This window comes from Octopus bimaculoides, chromosome 4 (genome assembly GCF_046866305.1).
Source record: "Octopus bimaculoides isolate indiv1 chromosome 4, ASM4686630v1, whole genome shotgun sequence".
Taxonomy (NCBI): domain Eukaryota; kingdom Metazoa; phylum Mollusca; class Cephalopoda; order Octopoda; family Octopodidae; genus Octopus; species Octopus bimaculoides.
Window position 1 is genome coordinate 141,283,479 of NC_142931.1, and position 27,876 is coordinate 141,311,354.

The 27,876-nt window shown below is 34.7% G+C and overlaps 1 protein-coding gene and 1 non-coding gene across 2 annotated transcripts in view; both read left to right on the forward strand.

Moving 5' to 3' along the window:
* LOC106872763 (uncharacterized) overlaps window positions 1-8,284 on the forward strand; it is a 76,108-nt gene extending 67,824 nt beyond the window's left edge. Inside the window, exon 3 of the transcript XR_016241711.1 lies at window positions 8,147-8,284. This is a non-coding gene — a transcript (uncharacterized LOC106872763). The remainder of the gene's footprint in view (window positions 1-8,146) is intronic.
* A 687-nt stretch (window positions 8,285-8,971) lies between these two features.
* LOC149136270 (uncharacterized) lies at window positions 8,972-10,741 on the forward strand. The gene is made up of 2 exons (XM_089351581.1): window positions 8,972-9,321; window positions 10,559-10,741. The coding sequence occupies exons 1-2, from the start codon at window positions 9,112-9,114 to the stop codon at window positions 10,562-10,564; spliced, it is 216 nt and encodes a 71-aa protein (XP_089207707.1). The 5' UTR covers window positions 8,972-9,111; the 3' UTR covers window positions 10,565-10,741.
* Window positions 10,742-27,876: the final 17,135 nt, after the last annotated feature.

The window sequence follows — 27,876 nt, forward strand, 5'->3', positions numbered from 1 at the left end:
ACCGTTGATTTAAATGTTTTTAAGAGATAAATTTTGAAAAGCTGCATTCCCTCGCTTTCGGTAAATATGTTACTTATTTTGGGTAGTTTTTTTACTTATTTAGTCCCTCGATAGCATGAGGCATTGCTGCACAGTTAATGCCCTTTATATATTATTAAATATATCTATGAAGAAACGATGAATATTTTCATTACGAAATTTTTCGTTATTTTTTCATTATGAGGTTTTTTTCACGCTGACTACTTGATAAATTCTTATAAAGAATTTATCCTATATTATATATATATATATATATATATATATATATATATATATATAAGCTTAAATTGGAAGTACAAAGCATGAATATTCGATAAAACGTTCACTCAAGTAGAAAAGTGAACACTACCAATGAGGTCACAATATGTGCAGTATAAAAGTACTTTTCTGAAAGTTTGTATATTTAGTAAATTTTCTCGAACATACTATTAAGATTCAACGGAAAGAACGGAATAAAATTATACATTTATTCATGAGTTATCGAAAAAATTATTCACCAAAATCACTCTAGTGTGATCCATATTAGATTTTATAATAAACTTGATTCAACCTAAATTTTTTAAATGCAGATCCAAATTTAGAAAATTTGAAATCGATTTAAAAAAAAAAAAGACAGGATTTACATTAATAATAGAAATAATGTTTTGTTTTGTATTTTAGATCGAAAGATCATGACAACAGTTTTAATTATAATTCCATTCCATTGATACAAAATAAGAAGCTTCTCGATCGTTTCTTGACAAGTTACTGTTACTAAGCCTCACCGTGTTCAAATTCCACCCCTGGATACACTTGACTCTTTCTCCAACATATTCTCGTCTATCAGAGCCCCATTGGCTGAATATAACGTTGTTGATGTCATACAAATTTAGAAATTTGGTGAAATAATTCGTTTTTTGTTTTTCATTTTCTTTGGGAGTGGTCACACTCGAAGCCGCTGAACCTATAAATTCTAGCGTGTAAATATTTGGTATAAATATAACAGAAATCCTAGCATTGGACCAAAGCAATCTTTCGAATGTTTCTACTCATTTTAGAAACATTATTCTCACTTACGATAATTTTATATTTTTGACGTCATTAGAATTTAGAAAGTTCGAGAGAGCGAGAAATAATTTTTTGTACAAGTGTAGTATCTCCCTTCTTTGTTCATTAAACAAAGAAGAACATCATTCTTACACCTAGGGCAAGCGTCTTCTACTATAGCACCGAACCGCGAAGTTTTTTTTTCCAACGAGAGTTCCGGACTTCAATAATGAACTCATTTGCATACAGCGGGTCAGAGCAGAGCCACCTTTATCCTTTCTTCCTTTCTAGTCAGCACCGTGCATCCTTACTCTTTCCCTCTCTCCTGACAGATAGCAACCGTTTTTCAATATTGAAAAAATTTTTCGCTATCACTACAAATACTACTGTCTCGAACTGTACTGTTTCTGGGAAAAAATGAAATAACTCCAGCAATTTAGTGTGGGCAGGTGTATGTATTATTGTGCCAACATCGGATAACCAGGGAACATCGAAGGATCAACACCAAGAAGGAAGAAATATTATTTACATATATCCATTCGTTTGACCGACAGGTAGTTAGAGGACAGGAGTTACTGTCTGCCAGTAGAGAGGGAAGGAGTAAGGAATGCACGGTACTGACTAGAAATGAAGAAAGGATAAAGGTGGCTCTGCTCTGATTGGCTGTATGCAAATGAGGTCATTACTGGGCTCCAGAACACTCGTGGGAAAAAAATAGCCACGGGCCGAACAAAGCACTGTGAGTGGATTTGGTTTGGTTGTTGAAGACTGGAAGAAGCCCCACGTATATGCATGTGTGTGAGCGTGCGTGGTGGTGGGGGTGAGGTGAGCATGTGTGCAATTGTGTGTGCGGGAGTGTGTGTCTTTGTGCTTCTGTTTGCTTCGCCATGCTTTTGAAACGTAAAAAGTACCACGAATAACAAAAATAAGTACTGATTTTCGATCTATTCGACTTAACCCGTTCAAATCCGTGCCCCAGCATGGCCGCAGTCCAATGAGTGATACAAGTAAATAATGAAACAATTCTAAACATGTATAATAAAATCTATATCTCCTATCATTTTGCAAAATTTATAACCTGTATCTCAGTTCAGAATTCTTAATTATTAAGAAAACGACACATGACGTTTAGACATTTCTAGAGAATACTCTTTCTTATTTAATATGAACCAAATCCTTTAGAAGACCAATAATATCGATTCATTCTTTAGTTTATATTTTAAATACTTGGTAATAACATATAAAACAAAGATGAAGATAAAATATTGCAATTTAATTTCATTTTATAATATAATCTTTCTTCCAAATAAAAACCACTTAAGATACTTTATTACATAGAATTAACAAATACCATTGAGATTCCTAATGCCAGTAAACAATCATTAGAAAATATGAAGATTAAGAGTCAAGCTTCTCTTGTACGCAAGGAATCTGTTACAGAGAATTAATCCTTATTATTGTGTTTCTGCATAATTATAAACAATCATTGCAAAATGTAAGGACTGAAAAACATTCATCACTTACTCTTTTACTTGTTTCAGTCCTTTGACTGCGGCCATGCTGGAGCACCGCCTGTAGTCGAGCAAATCGACCCCAGGACTTATTCATTGTAAGCCTAGTACTTATTCTATCGGTCCCTTTTGCCGAACCGCTAAGTTACGGGGACCTAAACACACCAGCATCGCTTGTCAAGCGATGTGGGTGGGGGGACAAACACAGACACACAAACACACATATATGTATACATATACATATACATACGACGGGCTTTTTTCAGTTTCCGTCTACCAAATCCACTCACAAGGCTTTGGTTGGTCCGAGGCTATAGTAGAAGACACTTGCCCAAGGTGCCACGCATGTGGTTGGTAAGCAGGCTACTTACCACACAGCCACTCCTGAAAAGCAATACCAGAATATTTTCTATGTCGATGTTGAAGTATATGCTAAAAATATATATATGTGTGTAAATTTTGAAGTGTATACGGATATATAGAGACAGAGAGACGGAGACAGCGAGAGAAGTGGGCAAGCAATTTCGCATATACAAAAAAATCAGGATGCACTCATATACACAGTCATTCACAAATATGCATAGCCACGCATGCACACATACAAATACTCACATACACATTTATACGCCAGCCATTATTATCAGCTTCAAGTATATATAGCAGAAATGATCTTGACCTTAATAAACTCCTTGTTAAATAAATCCATGGAACAAATACGTTGTATAAATCAAGTGGTTTGAAAGTCAATAAATAATTAAAGCAATCAAAATATATTTAATCTGTAAATATGCTTCAATATACTTATAATTAACTTTTCATCCTCCTCGACGTGGTAGCACTTATATTCCACAAGTAATATTGGAGAATAGGAGAAGAAAGCTTCTATAAATAACAGACAATACCACTAATCGTTATGTTTTGAATAATTTCACACAACTTAAAAGGTTATCCGATATTAGAGGTTTTCTAAGTTCAAAATTATTAAGAACCAGCACCGAGTTGCTGATAACAAATGCAGCACGTGTATCTTAGTGCATCAGTAGATATCGCTTTGTTTCAATTTTATTGTTTATCTTTTACTTGTACATTATTTACACTATTAACACGGGACCGATATGTGTCATCACCTTGTTTATTGATACCACAAGGTTACAGCTGATTTACTCTCCAGCTTCCGTTATTACCACAACGTTACGGCTGATTTACTCTCCAGACATCGTTGTTACCACAATGTTACGGCTGATTTACTCTCCAGGCTTACCATTTAGATATATAAACATATTTGAGCATGTTTGTATGTATTTTGTGTGTTTCACTTTATGTTATCCCGTCACTATTTGAGAACTGGTGTTGCTTTATCTACGTCCCCGTGCCATTAACGGTTCAGCAAATTGATCGATAGAATAAATTCCAGATTGAAAAATAAGTACTAGTGTCGATTTCTTCAACTAAACAAACACTTCAAATCGGCGCCCCAGCATGGGCGCAATGTAATGGCTGCAGCAAGAAGAAGCAAGGCGGCGAGCTGGCAGAATCGTAAGCGCGGCGGGCGGAATGCTTAGCGGTATTTCGTCTGCCGTTACGTTCTGGGTTCGAATTCCACCGTGGTCAACTTTGCCTTTCATCCTTTCGGGGTCGATAAATTAAGTACCAGTTACGCACTGGGGTCGATGTAATCGACTTAATCCCTTTGTCTGTCCTTGTTTGTCCCCTCTACGTTTAGCCCCTTCTGGGCAATAAAGAAATAAGAAGAAATAAATGATAAGATCCTATACCAGAGGGATTAACAGGAATGCTGTTAATGTCTCCGGAGCGGTAAAATTCAAGTCCTTACATCTGATGGTTATTGTTTATTAAACATACGAAACGATTCAGTAATTGACTGCAAACATGAATATGAAAAGGCCTTCAAAAACTAATTGAATATACATCTGAACTAACATAAACTCTCTCTCTCTATCATTTTGATGGTAAGGATTGTGAAAAAGATTGAGTTGAACCGAATCATACACACATGGGATGTAGCACCATGAAGCAAGCAATAATCGATATATCTTTTCATGTTATCAATCCGAAACTGTTATATTAATGTCTATATTTATATAAATATTCTTTATAAGTGATCTTATCAATACCTTAAATTTATTAAGTAAACATATTTACATTCTAACATGAACTGCTTGACTAAATTTTGTTATATTCCACTTACGATCCCGGTCATGCTGGACTAATATTCCTGCTAGATTCTGTTGCTACTAATATGCTAGTAATATGATTTGATTTTATCTGTGTTTCATTTTATTATTACTTTCTTATCTAACTGTTTTACTGATTTCATTTATTGGCGGCGCCTAAAGGTGTTCACTGGAACAAATCAACCACGGTGCTTATATCCTTGATACGTCTGTAGGGACCGCTAGGTCATGAGAGCGTAAACAAACACCAGATATTGAAAGGTAACACGGTACTAACACACACAAGGTACTAACACACACACAAGCGTACACAATTATATATATGCGCGCGTGTGTGTATGTGTGTGCGTGTGTACAAATATGCACGCATACACACACACACACACACTCATAGAGCAGGCTTCCACGGATCTTCCATCCGTCAAATTCACTCAGAATTTGCTGGCCGGCGCAGACTATAATAACAGACACTTACATAAGGTGTCGCGCAGTGGGACTGAACCCGAAGGCGCGTGGTTGCAATGTGAGCTTCTTCACCACCCAACTATGCCTGCGACTATTTATGCTCCTTTATCAAAACTAATAACATATCGCTTACCAACGAATATAGTGCATCCTATACCGTTATGATATTTGCGTTCTATGGTTGCATCCGGTAAATGGATAGCGCAATTCAATCACTGTAGCTTTGCTAGATATATGAATAACTCACATTGTATTGATAAAGCTTTCCAGGTTGTGAATCACCTCTTTACTGTTATATCAGTCCTGTGTTTGTTCATATATGTCCTTTAATTGGTTAGTTATATATTACGTGTAGAATTGTTAGGTAATGAATGAATTATATTGTTTTCCTATGCTTGTCAGTAGGTGCAGTTACCTACATACGTGGTTATGAGAATGTATATGGGTGTAGATATACGATAGTGTGTATGTATATGCGTGCCTCTGCTTAAATATATGCATATTTGTATATATAGGGAAGGTGTGTGGCATACTGGTTAAGGTATGCGGCACACGATCGTAAGATATCCCACAGCGCGTTAATATAGGCATTTTATTTCATGTTGCTCCAGTCATGATCTAGTCGACCCATCTGGCAAGAATGAATTGTCCTTGTATTTCAAAGGGCCAGCCTTTTGACATTCTGTATCAGGCCGAAATTTCTTGAGAACTACGTTAAGTGTTCGCGTGTCTGCGGAGAACTCTTGCACAATAATTTCACGAGGAGGCTATATCCTTGGTCGCATCAACTGGAACACTCGTTGTTGTAAATGAACGAGTGGCAGTTAAATAATCGTGTATGCGTATGCACGTTGTGCCTGTGTGTGTACGTTCTGTGTCTATGAGTTCATAAAGGGCCTATGTCTAATCCTACGCTGCCATCCCTTAACATGTACGGGATTATCAAATACTTTCCTTTTGTTTTTCCTTTTTTTTTTCTATTTATGTGAATCCATTCCAACGTTATTGGAATTAACACGAAAAATATTTTTATCGATGTGATTCATTTATTGATTCGCTCCCTTTTGTCTCTCTACAAAATTTAGTTATTGTATTTGAAATTTAAATATACAGAATATCAAAGAACCAAATAGACTTTATCTGATTAATCAACATTTATGTTATATAAATCAGTTTGACATTATAACTTGCAGATCACAGTGTTTTAAGCTTGACAATAATTTCTCACAGTTCATTTCATTACTTCAGTTGGGTCATGATTTATGAAACGTAGAACTTAGCGAAAATGTGTTTAATATTTAAGTGCTTTTAAAGTATTTGCGATTTTCTATTATGAAAATGGATTACTACGTTGTATCAGTTTCACCAATGAATGTTTGTTTATGTATGTATATATGTATGTATGTATGTATTCTTGATGTAATTTCGTGAGTTGAAACAAATTGTGTTGTGTCTTAACGAAGTAAGTTTTTCCAATGATAATGACACACACCCTAGTTCAATTCCGCTTCTTTATTGATAAACGATTGCTTAAATATCCGCCCAGCTAACTCAGCGATCGCCAGATATGTTGACTACAAAATCAAAAAGTTGTTTGTTAGTAAAAGTTCATTCGCAACCTTTTAAGTTCGCGATTTGTTCAGCTAGCGAGGGGCGACGACATAACTTTTATTAACTAACATCCGGTTAATTGTTTAACCAGCACGTTAAACAGATGATCGATTAATTAGTTGGTTAGATAATTAACCAATTGACTAACAATAAAGAAGTGGCATTGAACCAGTGCGTTTGCGACGAGACGGATAAAATTCTTAGCGGCATTTTGATTGGTCTTGAGTTAACACTCTGAGCGAAAATTCCGCCATTTTTGGGTCGATAAAATAAGTACCAGTTGGTTACTGGAGTCGATATAATTGATATGCCCCCCTCTCCCGAGCTTGCTAGACATGTGGCAACATTTGAAATTAATATTATGTTAATGGAAGGCGACTATATTAGGTTAATGTAAGGCAGAATAATTACCACACAGGAAGAACTGCTTCGCGGTATTTCTGCTCAGCGAATTTAAGTCCTGGGTTCAAATGCCGATGACGTCGATTTTGCTTTTCATCCTTTCGGGGTCTATAAAATAAGTCCCAGTTGAAAACTGGCGTCAATGTAACCGACTCGTCCCCACCGCAAAAATAGCTGACTTTGTGCCAAAATGTGTAGCCAGTAATATGTTAATGCGGTGAATGATAAGTCAGAGCTCCAGACAGAATGCATTTTGTGTGTCCCATTGCGTAACTTATGTTTTGAGTTCAAATTGAGTTCAAATTGAGTTCAAATTGAGTTCAAAGTAGGCTTGCAAAAATATGACCCATGCAATTTCCCGTTTCAAACGCGCTCGTTCCTAATCTGATGTTTTCTAGTGATATAAGAGATTCTCACTGCCAATGCCGCCATAATCACCATGAATTTTATCATGATGTTGATGATGTTGATGATGATGACCTTCCACAGCTATCACAAACAAAACATCACTAGCATCATGCATCATTATGAACACCGCCATCATCCTCACCAACATTATCCTTCCTCATTATCTGTCGTCGTCATCATCAACACTTTCACTACCACCACCAACAACAACAATGACAACTATCACCACCATCACCATTATCATCATCATCATCATCATCATCATCATCATCATCGTCACCATCATCATCATCACCATCATCATCATCATCGGCATCATCATCAGCGTCATTGCCATCCACTTCGTCATTGTCATCTCAACAAATACGTTTTCGTTCACCGTCACAATCATCGTCGCTGATACCGCCATTACCGTTGATAAAATTGTTATTTCTTTTTAATTGAATTATCCTTTAAATAAAATCTAATCGGTCTCTTCTATATTTTCAGCTGCTCTGGTAATCGAATTATTGCTGCTTTGTCAAAAGAATAATCCGGAGAGAAATCCACACTGTCTATGTTAACTGCAGAAGGATTTAGCGAAAAACGCATTATCAACATGGAAAAAAATAAATGGTTGTTCTCATCAACTATTCATAGTTTTTCGTCATAGAGCATGGAATGGAGACATATCTAACAAAAACATTTGGAATTCATTCAACAATGCACAGCTTCAAGACATTCTTAGTCGCTGTCTCTAAATATATACGCCAGCTTTCTATTATTGACGCTTTCGAAAATATTTCATAACTCGGAAGTTTATGTAAGAAAAATAAATACGTGTAAGAATATAAATACGACCCATTCAAATCACACTTATATATCAATATATCTAAACAGTATTCATAGTCATTGAAACAGGCGTTTGTATACACAATGTCTGGAGAACACAGCATGCTCATTGAAACTTTAGTGACAATAGATTAATTGAAATCACGCGGAACTTGTGAAAAGAATAAATAGATGTTTGTTGCATCACTTTAGAAAACGCACGTCCCCAACTTGTTCCAGCTAAACTATATTAATATTATCAACTAAATACCGCCGTTATTTAATTTGCCTCCACTGAAACATGTTTCTATACGTGACTCTTGATTTGGCGAAAGATTTGGCTTCTACAAATGCCTTAGTTTATTTACAGTTCTTTTACACATTCCTATTGTTTTGCTCCTGATTTCGTTTACACACTGACAATCATATATGTGAAACTTCTTTTGAAAGTCTCTTATTCAAAAAGGAATTTGATCACCGATTGGTGAAGTCTACTATGCTCCTATTTATAATATCATGGCAAACTTGATGCTAAAAATCATCGAAACATAGGTTCCAGATTTGGATATTTACATAATTATGAAAGAATAGAACAATGTCCCTTTTTTAAGTAATGATTTGTGTTATCATAAATATCAATTAAAATGATTACAAGCAACTCAACCATCGATTCTTTGATTTACGACGTGACAAGCATCAAAGCCGGCTACAATGTACTCGTCCAGTCAACTCTGGAAACATTGGTTCAGTCCAGTGAAGAAAGTTCTGATACAAACAACAACATGGAAGCACTTCGTATGACACGCTTTATCGTTCAAAAGATATGTGTGCCCATTGTTATATTCTTTGGTGTGGTAAGCAATATACTGAATATTATTGTGCTCACTCACAAGTCCATGAATACATCGACTAATGTTTATCTAACAGTTTTGGCAGTCTTTGACACGCTCTATCTTATATTCGGTTTCACGTTGAGTTTGAAACACTTCTCACAGGTTAGCTCTGTTGATGCCTACATCTACTGGGTTCCCATTGCACATGTTCTCACAGACATGTGCAGTAACGTGGGTGTATGGCAAACCATCACATTCACAGTGGAACGTTACATCGGTGTCTGTCACCCGATCCGTGGACACGTGATTTGTACTCCGCAGCGTGCGCGTATAATTACGGCCATAGTTTCATCCATCGCCATTGCTGTAACTGTCCCTGAGTTTTTTGAACGCCAGACAGTGAAAAGACTTGATTCAAACAATCAAACAATACTAAGAAATGAATGGACAGAATTTGCAGAAACATACGCCTACGACAAAGGTTATAATTGGTTCATAGTTACCTCTTTCACCTTTCTTCCCCTCATATCTCTTGTGTTTTTCAATGGGCTCCTTATAAGGGCTGTTGTCAAAGCCAATAAAATACGCCGCTTTATGTCAAAGGCGCCATTGCGAAAATCGTCGGAGAAGAGCGGCAGCGAGCAACAGAAAATCACTTTGATGTTAATAAGCGTAGCTTTAGTCTTCCTCATATGTCAGTTTCCCGGAGCATTACTACTGCTTTACTCAAGAAGCATAGCTCCTGGCAGAAGAGGAAATGACATAAAAATCGCCGCTAATATCACAAATCTGCTAGTCCAGATAAATTCTTCGGTTAATTTCATTCTTTATTCTTTAATCAGCACGAAATTCCGACGAACTTTTGCATTAGTGTTCTGCTGTCGCAAAAGAGCGATAGCACGCCACACAAATTTTAATCAAACAGAAATCTCTAACATTTATCGAGCTACACCGAGAACATCAGTGGGCGTCACGTGGTGTCCGACACGATCGAACGTCGCACCACAAGCGAGTCGAAGTACAGTCAGGACTTTTCCGTTTAAACCTATAGAAAATGGGAGTCCCAAAAAAATGAAAGACTATGTTAATTTGGAAGAATACTCTCCTTTCGAAATTTCACCAAATAATTCACCGGACGAAAAAGACAGTGTCTTATAAGAAAACACTTCAAATCGTCAGGGTGGGAGATGTGTTCTTCGAGAGGGATGTGTACAAAAGAAAATGATTTATTCATGTTATTTTTTTCTTTTCCTCATAGATCTGATTTGAAATCTTGCTCTGAGATCAACCTTCAGATGGAGTAAATTATATTGAATATGTAACCATACTGTCATGATTGATCCACCGATCTCTTTGAAAAAAAAAATTATTAACGATTATTTTAACTTTTGTCTTTGGGAAAAAAACATCAATAAAATATAAAATCAGACAACATTAAAAACAATGCAAACATCATAAACAAACAAAAACAAACCGATTTGGTTGACATGTATCTAAATGAGAGACATTTTTGACAATTGAATAATGCATTTTTCATTTAAGTTGGTTATTAATTAAGATGGGAGTGATGTGTTTGTAGACATGTGATAATGAAAGTGTTTTAAAATGTCAAAGGCATTTATTATATTTTAAAACAAAATTTTCCTCTACAAATTAAAAGCCTCACTAATCATACAAACCATTACAATTATATATACAAATATATATATATATACATATATATATATATATATATATATATATATATATATATATATATATATATATATATATATATATATATAGACACACATATATGCATATATGCATATATATAAACATATATATGTATGTATATATATATATATATATATATATATATATATATATATATATATACAGACATACATATATATATATATATATATATATATATATATATCGTAAATATACATATATAAATATATATATATATATACATTTATATATATAACGTAGATATACGTATATATGAATATACATATATACATATATATATATATGTATATATATATATATACATATATACATATACATATATCTATATCTCTATATATATATATACATTCATATAAATATGTGTATATATGTATATATATGTGTATATATATATATATGTATATATACATATATATGTGTGTATGCATATGTATATATATATATATATATACATATATATATAAATATATATATTTACAATATATATGTGTATATATATGTGTGTATATATATATATGTGTATATATATATGCATATATGTATACGCGTTGTATACTTATAGTCAATAATATAAAAAGTGATATTACTGATAAGTTCACCGAACTCATCGTGGCAATGAAAAATATTTGAGGAATTTGACCATACAAGTTCATATGAAAGGTGAGAGGGCGGAAGAGCGATTTTGGAAGTGTGTGAATATGAAATATGAGACATATATATTTTGTGTAGGTGATCCTCATTTAAAGAAAGTATATCTGCGTTTAAAGAGAGTATGATTTTGATTCTACTGGCAACTGGCGTTCTATATTATTGAATGGAAACTACGTTTAGCGTGAATGTTATAGAAAGCGGTAAATTTGAAGTGGCAGTTTTATGTAAATAGTCATAAATGTGTCCCAACTTAGGTGTACAAGTACAAAGGATCGTAGACTTTTAGAATGACTATGATATTATATAACATACTGTGTTCCTATGTAATATCACAGCGATGAATGTGAGACGTCTTGGCGCAGCCGCTTTGGAGTATACTATTTGGCGTTACTAATTCTTACGGTAACTTTTGTGATATAACACATTCCAGTTGTTTTTCTCCTTTCTCCCCTGTGTCAGTCTTTCTCTCCGTCTCTCTCACACTCTCTCTCTCTCTCTCTCTCTCTCTCTCTCTCTCTCTCCCTCTCTCTGTTGAAATGTAGGAGTATATTTCTTCATTTGTATGAAGAGAGGAAAAGTGCTGATATCGTGTAGAGTTAAAAATTACCTCTCCCTTTTTCACTCAATCTTTCTACACATATGTACATTTCTTCTCGTACGCAAATTTTTCTGTGTTTGCCTGCAGTGCCAAAAAGTACTGCTAACGAATGTCCTGGCAGCCGCGAGAAATCGTCAGCGTCCAAACAGCTGCACCCAAACGACTCATTATTCATTCTGATTGGAAGAACCACAGGAGCAATGAAAAAGACACGCTGCGTCATTACACTTCGTACAAATTTGACGTGCTTCACTTAGCCTTTCCTACCCCCGGATTGATAAAATAAGGTTACAGCCGAATACTAGGATTGGTGGTATTGTTTTTCCCACTCTGCTCTACATTGCTGAACTTCAACATTATGACTGTTCAACATTATGAATGTTCAACATTATGAATTACTATTATTATTATTATTATTATTATTATTATTATTATTATTATTATTATTATTATGCATTCATTCATTCATTCATTGAGTTCAAATCCCAGTTTTCAAAAATGCATCTTTATTTAAGTAAACATTTTATCTTCTCGAGACAGTACAATTTAGATATACTCCATTCATTCATTATATGTGAAACCCAGCCAAACGCACGTACACGTAAACATGCTATTATTTGTTTAGCTATGGGCGAAAATCTTAGCAGTATTTCGTCTGTCTTCATGTTCTGAGTTCAAATACCGCCAACGTCGACTTTGCCTTTCATCATTTCGGGGTCGATAAAATCATGTACCAGTTACGCACTGGGGTCGATGTAATCAACTGGTCCCTTGCCCAAAAATGTCAGCCCTTGGGCCGAGACTAGAAAATATGATTGGATTAGTTAATTACATACATACATATATTCTTTTATTCATCTACTGTAACCTCGGACCGACCAAAGCCTTGTGATTGGATTTGGTAGACGGAAACTGAAAGAAGCCCGTCAAATTTATATATGTCTATGTATATATAAGTGTGTGTGTGTGTGTGTGTGTGTGTGTGTGTGTGTGTGTGTGTGTATGTCTGTTTGTCCTTCACGCCCCCCATCACTTGACAACCGATGTCGGTGTGTTTACGTCCTCGTAATTTATCGGTTCAGCAGAAGACACCTATAGAACAAGCACCAGCCTTTTACAGAATAAGTCCAGGGGTTGATTTCTGCAGCTTGGACACTGTCAGATGACTGAAACAAATAAAACAATAAAACCAAAAATAGATAACAATTGCAGCGTGGAAGGTGTTTATAAGCCATTTAAAACTCAAAAATTCACTTCAACATATAAACTTAAATTTCGTTCCAACATACGATCACAGATCAGGTCACTTGCTATGCAAGTACATCTCCGTAAAAATAATAGATAGATAGATAGATAGATAGATAGATAGATAGATAGATAGATAGATGTGTTTATGTTCTGTTCTGCTTAATCCATTCTGGCTTTCTGTGGTGTCTATCTTGGGGTGGTGTGTGAGGAAATATCTCAAACAAAGGACACCATAAGAAGAAGAAGAATAAAGCCGAAACGAAGGCCAAATATTTAGTGCGCATAGTTAATTCACAAAAGTACGATTATCCCCAAATATAACAATATCTGTTTCAATGCACGACTTCACATCAAGAACCTCGCAAAACAAATACACACACATACATACATACATGCATACATAAGCTGTGTTTCTATACGTATAAGCAAACTAATTTCAGTTTAATTCTTATATTTTGCCTGATGAATTCAGTAGCTGATATACAATATTTCATTTCATATTTTCTTCCTTTTTTTTCTTCACTTTTTTATTAATTTATTGGTTGATTACTAGTTGAGCTGGCAGAAACGTTAGCACGCTGGACAAAATGCTTTGCAGCATCTCCTCCATCCTTACGTTATGAGTTCAAATTCCACCGAGTTTCAATTTAGTTGTCATTGTTTCAGATTAGAAAAGGATGAAAGGCAAATTTGTTACATTATTATTATTATTATTATTATCTGTCACATGTGTTGTTGAAGCTCTTGGTGTCATATATGCGTAGCAGGCTTACTACCTCTAACCTACGGTACCATGCTATCTATACTTTCAGCTAATACTTTCCTTATTATTCTGGCCGTGCCAAGGAGGCAGGCCTTTTGGAGCAGTTCCACTGGACACCCTATTCCAATTTCCTTAATATTCCTCTTGATGCCTTCTGATACTGTCCCCAAGGATCCAACAATAATTGGCGCTATCTTCACCTTCTTCATTTTCCATAGCCAGGCTATTTCGTACTTAAGAGGATTGTATCTCTCTATCTTTTCGCCTTCCTTCTTGACTATTTGTGGGTCAAAGGGTCATGCAACATCAACTACACAGCATATGTGGTGCACCTCGTCTACCACCACCACTAGGTTAAGTCTGTTATGCTCTAGCACCTCATCTGTTTGGATATCATTATTATTATTATTATTATTATTATTATTATTATTCAGTAGTTTTATTTTTATAACGTGCTTTCGCTTCACTACCGAGCGCAGCTCTGTGCGCCTTGGGTATGTGCTGTGGTTTGCTGTGGTGCTCTTATGTTTACTGTATTGAAAGTGTTTTGCGTAGAATGTGTGCAGTACCCAGTAGTGCAATTTTCTGTATGTTATATATATTTGTAAGTCCTGCTATTTTTGTTATGTATTTGTCTGAATATTTTTTTATTATGCCTAAGGCACCTACTATGATAGGAATTGCTTCTGTTTTTAGATTCCACATTCGAGTTATCTCTATTTCCAGGTCTTTGTATTTTGAAAGTTTTTCCATTTCTTTTAGAGAAACGTTGTTATCTGCTGGTATTGATACATCAATTAGAAAGCATTTTTTTTCTTCATGAACTTTGACAACTATATCTGGTCTATTTGCCTTAATTTCTCTATCTGTGTGTATTGGCATATCCCAGAGTATGGTTGCTTTCTCGTTTTCTGTGACCTTTTCTGGCGTGTGTTTATACCATCTTTTTTCTGTTGTTATTCCATAATGTTGGCATAGCTTCCAGTGTATATAGGTCCCAGCTCTGTCGTGTCTGTGAATATATTCCTTCTTAGCCAGGACTGGGCAGCCAGAGATAATATGATTTATTGTTTCTTGTCGATCTCCACATATTCTACAGTTACTTGTTATATTTCTTTTCATTATGTGTTTTTGGTAATTTCTGGTGGGGAGGCTTTGGTCTTGTGCAGCAATTAAAAATCCTTCAGTCTCTGCTTTGAGTCCTGAGCTTCTCAGCCATTGCTGGGATTTTTCTCTGTCTATTTCTTTCGCATTTAGTTTAGCCCAGTATTTACCATGTAGGGGCTTTTCTTGCCATCGTTTTATCATGGTCCGTTGCTGTTCTAGTTTTAGTTTGGATTTCATTTGTTTTATAGCTTTTGTTGTTTCTTCTTCTTCTTCTTCGTATTTGTTAGGTAGATTGATTTCTTGTTTGTATTTGTCAGCTTCCTTAAATACTGAAAACAGTTTTTTGTTTTGCTCGTGTTTTGTGGCTATTTGTATTAGTTTCCCTTGCTTCTGGAGTAGGTATTTGTGCAGTCCTATGGTGGTTATTTTATAATAGTTTTCTAGCTGTATAAGACCCCTGCCACCTTCTGTGCGTTGTATATATAGCCTTTCTATGTCAGATTTTGGGTGGTGCATCCTATATCCTGTCATTATTTTTCTTGCTTTCCTGTCTATTTTACATAGTTCGTTTAGTGTCCAGTTAAGGATGTTGTAGCTGCAGCTTATAACTGGGACAGCTAAAGTGTTGATACCCATTATCTTGTTTTTAGCATTGAGCTCTGTTTTTAGTATTGATCTAACTCGTCTATAGTACTCTTTCTTTATTTTTTCTTTCATTTGTGTATGTTGTATCCTATCTAGTTCATTGACTCCTAAATACTTATATGGTTGGCTTTCGTCTAGTTCTCTTATTTCATTGGCTTTATCTAGTATTATATTGCTACTTTTAACTAATTTTCCTCTTTTCAGGGTTGCTTTGGCACATTTTTCTAATCCGAATTTCATTTCTATTTCCTTGGTAAAGCCGTGTACTGTCTGTAGTAGTGTTTTTATTATTATTATTATTATTATTATTATTATTATTATTATTATTATTATTATTATTATTATCATTATCATTATTATCATTATTATCAAGGCGACGAGCTGGCAGAATCGTTAGCACGCTGGACGAAATGCGAAATGCTTAGAAGTATTTCACCCGTCACTGCGTTCTGAATTCAAATTCAGACGAGGTCACCTTTGCTTTTGGTCTTTTCGGGGTCGGTTAAATAAGTACCAGTGGAGCCCTGGCGACGATGCAATCGATTTAATTCCTTCCCCGAAATTTCGGGCCTTGCGTCTGCACTAGAAAGGATTTTTTTTTTTCGATTAGTTTTTTCGACCAGTTGGCTTTACATATTTAAGTGGCTTCTTTTTTATTACTTTATATACAATATAAGCAACAGAATTTATAAATCTAAATTCAGTTGCCTGCACAATCTGAAACAGCAAAATATTCTTGTATCGACAAAAAATACCAATACCACCATAGAAAATTTATTGTATGTATTCATTGGAAAAAGACTAATCATTTTGCCATGTTTATCGCCATGATAATCAAGAAGCCTAAATTAATTAGTCGATCCGTAATTCTGAATAAATTTTGAAAAAACAATATTCTCCACCAAAAAGAATTATAATAAACATACGAGGATAATTTATTTCTCTTAATCAGATATATCAAAAACACAAACGATAAAATTTAAGAAAACCAAAACAGTTTTGAAAGGAAAGTAAATACGAAAATATACAAGAACAAAAATGAGTAAACTATTGATATCTATTGAAGCGAATCAAAAGGATTTATCTGATATTTTATAATGGTTATTACAAACAGCAATCTGATAGCATAGCAAAGACAAAGATTATAAACGAAATTAATGCAGGAGATCAAACATTTCCATCAAACATAGATAGATAGATAGATAGATAGATAGATAGATAGATAGATAGATAGATAGATAGATAGATAGATAGATAGACAGACTACGGTATGCTAGTTTCCACGTTATGCGGATATTTTGAAAATCCGTCGAGGAGCGATGACTGTTTACTGAATCGTTGTAGGCTTTCTTTTAGCAAGACATAGCACCTGTTCAGCCACTCAGCCAGGGACGCATTAAAATCATGGGACTGCAGCATAGTGGAGAATGAAGTGGCAGCAAAAGAGCTCAACTGAGCCAGCGCGGACATTTTTATATTGATGCTGAGCGGAGGAATCCTAAAAGATCAACGGATAGAATCACGAAGCTCTGTCAAAAGAATAAATGCAATGCATCCATGGGGTGGGGGGAGGGATCCATGGTTGTTGCAGTCCGCCAACGAAAGATTCATTGTGACTCAATAGTATATTTGATAATAAAACATTTTTTTTCCGTTTTTCTTTGTTCTTAATGAAGAAAATTTTCAAAAATAGACTCATACAGGATTAATAAGTTGGACTCGCCTGATACAAGCTTCACCAGTAAAAATAATTTAGGTGGAAGTATTTCTGAAGTAAATCATAAATAACAACTCTACCACTTCGGGGCAAAATATTCCAAGGCATTCCTGAGCTCAAAGGCATCCAGATTAAAATAGGATGCAAAACATTACTACTGAATTTATAAATAACCAATATTTCTTATATATTCGACAATAACTGAAACAAGTAAAACATGAAAGATTATCGGGACACCAGCGCCTGTTCTGACACTGTTTTTGTATATATCGCTGGCGGGGAGATGAATCGCTGCTATATCTAACAACCGAGTGTCCTTCATTGAAAAAGCCAAAGAAGGTTGAAATGACGTGATCGTGTGGCCTCGGTGCAGGAGATGCTCTTTGCACCAAATGCCAGTATGAGGATTTCAAAGTATCTACCGCAGTATAGTGGGGATAAATACTATTTCTCGGTATTAATACAGCTTCCGTCGCAGATATATATTACCAAAACTAAATATTGAGTTTATTCTAATGGAATCCTGATTCCCACGTCTCAAGCCTGAGCATCCCCTGTGAAGGGATGGACATGAGATCTGCCCTTCCCATTTCTAGACTGAAATTTAATAACAACAAAGGTTGCTTAGTTAAATGGGATGTGATTTATTTCTAGAAGATGGATATCCCACTCACTCCCTCTGTCTACATATATATGTGTGTGTATGTGTGTGCGTGCGTGTGTTTGTGTGTATGAATGTTTGTATGTATGTATGCGTATATTATGACAAATATTCAAGAGTGGAGTTAGCAAATCATTATACGTAATATGTGGATATTCTTTTGCATTTTTAGATTGAGTGATATCGTGAAAAATCTCCGCACTCTTCTAATTTCTGACAACCGCTATCTGGCGATGTGTTTCGTATGTGAAACACCAAGGTTATATACCCAATCCACCGCGTATGTATACTTATATATATATATATATATATATATATATATATATATACATCCTTATTCAAATACACACACACACACACACGCATCCGCGTGTATATATATATATATATATATATATATATATATATATATATATATGCGTGTGTGTGTGTATAATGGTCTAAACGGCAAAATACACGCGGAAGAATTATATACATCACTGTCCCAAAAGGTATGGTATTCATTACTATTCAAAATTACAATAGCGTGTGTCTTTGCGGTAACAATAAACGTAACCAATTTCCTATATTTCTCTGCCCGTTTGGAAATTGATACACGAAGGTATAGCAGTTAATCATCTAACTAACCTATAAGCATCATCAATAACTTCATTTACAATATATCAGTAAGGTAGTCAAATATATCTGACAATATAATTGATTAATGGCGTTTTAGGTACTTCCGTGTCATTTATATGAAGTTCACTTACACGAGAGATAAAGAAAATATACAGAAAAAATACAATATCCATCATCAATAAGGACTTTACAAATCGACAAAATACATGGGATTTTTTCCATAAAATATTTGAACAGTACATGATTTCCCAGTTTACATAATAGCATTTTCCTCCTTAGCATAACTATGAGAAATTAGTTAATAGAAATACAACCGAAATATCTTAGTCAACATGTCGTTCAGGTATTAACATTTCCAAATAATACAAAATTATATAAAAGCTATACGCATTACAAACAATCACAAATGCTGAAAATAGAATAATTGTGTCTTAGATAACAAGATAAAGAATATGGCAAATAGAAAAAGAATGATGACGTAAAATACAGCCATATCGTTCTACACATTCTACAGTTTTGAATGTAAAACTAACTTCTAACCAATGTATTATAAACAAAATTTCCATACTTTAGATCAACAACACGAAAATAAACAGATCTAGTATCAGGTTATGTTTTGACACTGAAAAAGGAAGAATAATTTCAAATGGAACATCATCTGATATTATATCTCACGTTAACAAATGCAAATTATGATCACGCTCTATAGAAATCTGAACAAGAGACCTTCAATAGAAATTCCAAAACATTAATGCCACCGTAAATACAATTCTGCTAACTATATAAATCGAATGAATACGCGAGAATGAAATAAATATTTCGTAATATATACTCTAACGAAGAGTTGGGCGTTTTATATATTTAGCTTTTCTATGTATTCTTTTATCATTTTATTCTTTTATCTGTTTCAGTCATTTGACTGCGGCCATGCTGGAGCAGCGCGTATTAGTCGAAGAAATCGGTCCCAGGAATTATTCTTTGTAAGCCTGGTCTATCGCACTCGTTTGCTGAATCGCTAAGTCAAGGGGACGTAAACACACCAACATCGGTTTTCAAGCGATGGTGGGTGGTCCAACACAGACACAAACACACAGGCATAAATATATACATATATATACACATCATATATATATATATATATATATATATATATATATATATATATATATATATATATATATATGCGACAAGCTTCACTGAGTTTTTGTCTACCAAACCCACTTATAGTGATTTTTATCGGCTAGCGACTATAGTAGAAGACACTTAACGAAGGTGCCACACGGTGAGACTGAACCCGGAAACATGTGGTTGGGAAGCAAGCTCCTTATCACACAGCCATTCCTGTATACTTATTTTATTCGCATATCCTTATTCAAAAGCTCCCGTGCATTGTCATGCTCAAAAAACACCAAAATACAGACAGACAGACAGACAGACAGACAGACAGACAGACAGACAGACAGACAGATAGATAGATAGATAGATAGATAGATAGATAGATAGATAGATAGATAGATAGATAGATAGATGTGAATGCAACTAATTGCTTTTATCCCCTAAGAAATATTAGTGATCCAACAAATAAGATTAATTAAAATATGTAAGTAAAAATTATTCTTAGAATCAAGCAAAAATTTTATCAGCTTATACCTATATGAGTATGCGAAATTGTATATATGAAATTTTGTTTAAATATATTCGTTTTGTTACATGATTTACCCCTACATACGTCAAAGTTTGAGACGTTTTCATTTCTAAGTAATACCATGACTTATGAACCGTTTTATATATCTCTGCTTACATAAATATTAGAGATACTTGAGAAATGTGTCTGTGTAAATGGAAGCCATCTTTTAGTCATGCGCTAAGAACCTGAGTAAATCTCTTCCTGTAAAAAGAAACAATTTTCTTCTTTTTTTCAGTAAAAAAAAAACGAAAAAGAAGCCATCTTTTATATCATATACATTAACATTAAAAGTTTCACAAAATCAAAAAAAATATCTTCGTGGGAAACATTATTTTACAAAATAAATCTCCTTATACGCATAACGGTTTAACATAAAATGTCTACTTAAATTAACAATACCTACTTAAAGCTCAACTTAAATTCTCAAACACAACATGAAGTAAATTAGAAATACATCATGCTCCCTATAGATGCAGGGAAATGTAGGAATAAAAGACAAATTATACGATGATTTTCCCAATTTTACGATTCAATCGTCCCTGGAAACATACAAATTGAGGAATTCAGTTCTTCAACAAAATTACTATTGAATTTTACTTCAAAGGTAACCGCCAAATTACCATTCTTTTATAATAACCAAACAAAGCTTAGCGTAATTCAGTGCCCCCTCCTTAATCACAATAAACAATAAAATTTGTTGATTTATAATAAATGCTTATGCAGAGAGTATAGTTCTGTAGGAAACAGCAATGTGTTTTAAACATTTATATAAGTATCTTGCCTTCGAGACACGCTTTGAGGTTTCTATTCTGGTTGCAAGTTAGCGTTATCTTAAATGAATAAGTAACACACACACACACACGGTGGTTGTCGACTATTTAAGCAGAGTCACATACACGCACGGACATACGTAATACATACACACACATGCATACATAAATAAATTCTGTTGTGGGGTTTGTGGGGAGGTGAGATATGTAAATACTGAGAGATTCAAAACGAAAAAGAGTACTTTGGCGCTAGATCCCGTTATAAATTACTAGATGAGTACTGCACGATTAATTACTTCGGATCTCAGAGAATCAGAATATGAAAAGAACGTCGTAATTAACACACGCATATACACCCATATATATATATATATATATGTGTGTGTGTGTGTGTGTGTGTGTGTGTGTGTGTGTGTGTGTGTGTGTGTAAGGAATATATATATATATATATATATATATATATATATATATATATATATAATGAAGACGTGTGTGTGTTTGTAAATTCTGCAACGTATATGGCGTAATTTTTGTTACAGACACCCTAGACTTCTTATTCCTATCATTCACGGATGATACTTTCTAACTAAAGCTCCAGCTTCTAACTTTTCTCATTTCAGTATTTCATTGAAATTTTCCATCAAATCCTAAAATCTATTCCATTGATAGAATCTTCACAAAAACTCCATGACACCATGTTGATAGAAGGTGTTGGAAAATTCGTTCAACGGAGCTCAACCAGCATTGCACATTATACTCATCCACTTATTCGGTTCACTATGGTATAATCACACGTTCTATTGTGGGCTTTACCATCTCTGATATTCCATAGGCACAAGAAACATTGTAATTTAAGTAGCTCAACATTAAACCAAGAAGCAGTAATACTGGTTTATCATCTTTAAAAATACTCAATAATTATCCTTTTCCTTCTCATTGGATGGCACCTAACAGTAGTGCAATAGAAGTTAAGTTATATATATATATATATATATATATATATATATATATATATATATATATATATATATATATATATGGGAGAATATACAAAAAATAACAACAGACGAGGACAGGTGGTGTAAATAACAAAAGTATATATTAGTATGACGCTCGGGAATACGGAAAGTCTTTGACGTTTCGAATATATATATATATATATATATATATATATATATATATATATATATATATATAAGACACTGGAGGCGGGGCCTCTTCACGTCTGGTAGCGCATTCGACCCAGAAAGTCCCTGAATAACGATTGTTTAAGGATGATGAATGGAATATGCACGTTCCGCGGTAGGGGGAGAATTATTTAAACCCCAAAGGGTTTCTCTCAAAACATTGTTATGGTGCTCCCCACTACTCCTGCTCGTGATCAGAGATGTACATATCAGCCACTCAGGGACATGCTCAACTGAATATGTTCAAGTAACAGACAAGCCTGTGACAGTCATGCAAATCTATATTATTGAGCAGAATATGTTTTGTAGCCCATCTTTTACACCAAGGCAAGCAGAAACATATTAACACTTGGAATGTATATGTATATGCACGAGATACGAGATCTAAGTATAACACATTTGATTTATTTTTTAATTGTAGCATCATATTATTTACATAATTTCTACACATGTACTATTATGTTGGGCAGTAAATTTAATCGTTTGTTCAATTCATCTGCGAACTTCCTTTTATATTTAGAAGAGCATGCATACATATGGAAAGCAGGGAACTTAGAAGCAGTAATTATCTCTGAAAAGTTATTACATATCAATATTATATTCGCAAAAGGGTGTTCTGCAAGCGAAATATATACTTAAATATATAATACTGATAAAATGTATTTTGTATAATCAACTCTCATAGTATGTAAAATATATAGAATATGTAATGAAGTAATTTTCATGATGCGGATTTGGTTTTTGTATGAGATCATATTGCGCGAGATGTGTAAACCATGATTTGGGGGCTGACTCTACGTTTAAGAGGGTAAAAATGAGTTCTCAGATGTTGTTGTCTCTCCAAGTGAGAGCCAGTTGAATGCTTTGTTTCACTGCAAACTGTACTTTGTATACATGCTCGAGATTTGTACTGCAATATTTGCTGGGAAATCCATTTTAAGATACACCTTTTACTTGTGGACAGACAAATAGAGAGACAGACACATAAGTTGCTAAATAGATAGATAGATAGACATACATACATACATACAGACAGACAGACAGACAGACAGACAGACAGACAGACAGATAGATAGATAGATAGATAGATAGATAGACAGACATACAGACAGACAGACAGACAGACAGACAGACAGGCAGACAGATAGACAGACAGATAGAGAGACAGACACATAAGTTGCTAAATAGATAGATAGACAGACATACAGACAGACAGACAGACAGGCAGACAGACAGACAGACAGACAGACAGACAGACAGATAGATAGATAGATAGATAGATAGATAGATAGATAGATAGATAGGTAGCTAGGTAGGTAGCTAGGTAGGTAGCTAGGTAGGTCTGCTAAACTGGGAGCGTGACTACGTGACTTCTTAAAAGATGTCAGGCAATGTCAGGCAATTGTTACTTTCTCTTGGGAAGTACACATTCTGAGTGCAGTCCTCCAGGGAACTCTCCTGAAGCAATTATTGTTAATACTAGCTCTCTTAAAAATGCTCAACGTCACGCAGACAGCTGCTATCACTATACGCAGATGATAGGAAATTATCAAAGAAAATACAGAAACTTGGCGATGCGGCAAACCTGCAGTGGGACTAAATGCAGCATAGAAGTGGGCTGAACAAATACAACATGCATCTTAATGTTAGAAAAATTCAAGCTATCAACTCAAAAATGCACTTTAGCCAGCATATAAACGACCTAAAGACAGAGAGAGAATTGGACATCAGTCTGAATAATGATCTCGCACTTCATGTGCACATTTTGTTCTTGTTTGTTCCTTCTAGAGCCATGCCCGGGTCATAAGGGTTTCCCGGTTTCAATGGCATATAGGTTCTCCACCTGGACGGGATGCCGGTCTGTTACAGGTGAGCTGCTAGATGCAGGAAGAAAGAAAGAAAGTTGTGGCGAAACATTCAACAACATTTCGCCACTACCTTCTGTCGGGGCCTCATAGAGCTTAGGTGTTTCGCTCATAGACACACACATCGCCCGGTCTGAGATTCGAATCCACGATCCTTCGACCGCGAGTCCGCTATCTAACCACTAGGCCATGTGCTTCTACTCATGCGCACATTACGAAAGTAAAATGGTAACAAAATGGTAGGATGGAGATTAAGTTCACTCCGAACAATAGAACATGAAGTTTTGTTGACCCTGTGGAAGACCTTTGTCCTCATCCACTGAACAACTGCTCTCTTAAAACTGCTTAGTGTCAAATTAAGAGCAGTGTTTGCAGTAATTCAATGCTACTACACTAAAAAGATTGCAACAGTTCAGTATACGGACTACCGGGTAAGGATAAAAATCAAAGACTTTACTCCCTGGAACGAAGACGCGAGAAATCTACGATGACGATGGAAAATCCTGCTAGTACTGCTGCCGAACATTGTCATCAAAAGTTATACTAACACCCACGTTGAACACCATTAAGTAGTACCAAAGATACTGTCCACGCCTTCCAAAATGAAGACCAGGTGCTGTAATTGCATGAGGTTCAAAGGCCCACGGATCTCAAATGCATTGCCAAAAGAATTAAGAAACCTACGTATGTAAACAACAAACAGATGTATTAGTTTAACGCTCGGGAAGGTTAGATAGTCTTTTACATTTCGAGTCTACGCTCTTCAGCAGAAAGGAACAAGAGGAAATAAACAGAGAGAATAAAAGAAAAGAAAGCTTTAGTAGCTCGCGGTCAATATACATACATACATACGTACATACATGCATACATACATACATGAAGCTGTTCCTGAAAAGAAGAAACAAAATATCGTCAAATTTAACATATTTAGCCCGAACACGTACGTATGTATGTATGTATGTATGTATGTATGTATGTATGTATGTATGTATGCATGTATGAATGTATGTATGTATGTACGTACGTATGTAGGTATGTATGTATGTATGTATGTACGTACGTATGTATGTATGTATGTATGTATGTATTTATGTGTGTATGCAAGTATGTATGTATACAGCATGTTTTGGGCTAAATTTGACGATATTTTATGTCCCCTTTTTCAGAAAAAGGTTCATGTATTCGTGAACTGCCAATGGCGTGGCAGAGTATTAAGATTGTATATGCTGTTGAGGGAAGTTAACTAACATGGAAGATTGGAAGCCCACTGAATACTGGAAAACAGTTACGTGAGTCATGATGATTCGCACCAGTTCACAAAATGCGGCATCAAGACTGTGAACACTGCAAAGGCTGTAAGATGAGACATGGACATCTGCAACGGAGACTGCAAGCGATCAACAGGGTGTTTTTTATGTACTTCCATTAAGAGTGATATCATGCCACGACACATAGTTAAACAGGGCCATAGGCGCAGCTCACATGGTTTATTGTGAAACTGCTGGAGACCATGGACAAACTCTGGCTGGAGAGGATTGCTACTAGAAGACCATATAAGTGGCTACAGTATTTGGCATCTGGAAAGTGTTAAATGTGTTATCGGAGAATTTCTACGATTTCACCAGCGCCAGTTTCTGGCCTCTGTCGTCCCATGAGTTACTATATGCGTGACACGAGTGAGAAAGACCCTGAATACTTTGCCTGTAACAAGACCAAGTTGGTGACCAAAAGCAATAAAGTGCTCGGCGATCGTCCCAGGGTCGGTGTGTAACGCATGCGCCACGTTACAGAGCCTCCTCAAGGTCGTGGTGAAAGGTGATATTGGCTAGGTTACGAAAACTGTTATCTCCTAGCCATAATCATAAATTTAGATTATTATTATATATACATTTTAATTTTGGATACAATATTCTGTCTTTTTCCCTTCTATGCAAATTTGAACCCGAACACCCTCTGTGTGTATATATATATATGTGTTTATATATATATATATATATATATATATATATATATATATATATATATATATATATATATATATATATATATATGTATATATATATATATGTATATATATATATATATATATATATATATATATATATATATATATATATATATACATATATATATATATATACATATATACATACATATAAATGTACATATTTGTATACACACACACACACACATATATATATATATTTATATATATATATATATATATATATATATATATATATATATATATATATATGTATATATATATATACATATGTAGTTACATAGGAAATGTATCCCCCACCTATAATTTTGGCATTTCGATTCTTTTACTCTCCTCCGCTCACCACAATGTATACACACACATATCCATTTGCATGTGTGTGTACGTGTGTATATGCGCGCGAGTGTGTGTGTATGCATGCAAAAACCGTAAATTTCAATTTTAAAACCATTATTATAAGGGCGTCTATATTCCTAATGCATCCCAAATTCCTATTAAATATTTTGACATTATTTATGGAAAAGAATTTTCATTTTTGTTTTATTTCTTTATCAATAAATTATGACATGGGAAAATTAGATCCAACTTTTATTTAGAAGTTGTATTATTAAACATATATAAATATACAGATAACCGAATATGATCTTATGTATCTGTTTGGTTATATATTGGATTGTCACATAAGTTCCTTCGTTTTCTCCCCACATCAAACTTCGTTCTTCCCAATGTTATTAGAATTAACACGAAAATTCATTTATCGTTTTACATTTATTGCTTATTTTTAGGGTTATTGTTCAAACTCTGCCAACGTCAAATTCTCTCAACTTATAGCGATCACTAAAATAAACACCATTACAGTATTGGTAGATCAAGCAGGGTAAACTAGCACTTAGTTACTCTCAGAATGTTGTAGGCAGTGACTAGAGGTTATTGACAAAGTGCAACGAAACAGAAATGTATCGGGATTCCACGCTATCCGCTGCTGGGAGGACGTTCGCCTGCCCTTAATATATATATAAAATCTTTAAACACGGTGCGTCCGTAGTTGATATCGCCGTGTGAATACTGCAGCAGAAAAAGGATTACTGAAATTATTTAGCATCGACAGTAAAGACAGACAGTTTGAAATAAGCAAAATAATATGTAAGAAAAAAAATATTAATTTCACAGAATAATTAAGAGAAATATATACAGTAAATGAATAAATTGTGAAGATGAACAAACGAACAGTATATAGAGAAAAGTTCAGCACAAAGAAGAAGAAATGTATTAAAAATATACCGTAATAGAAGATGTGCAAATGAGAGAAAGAAGAAA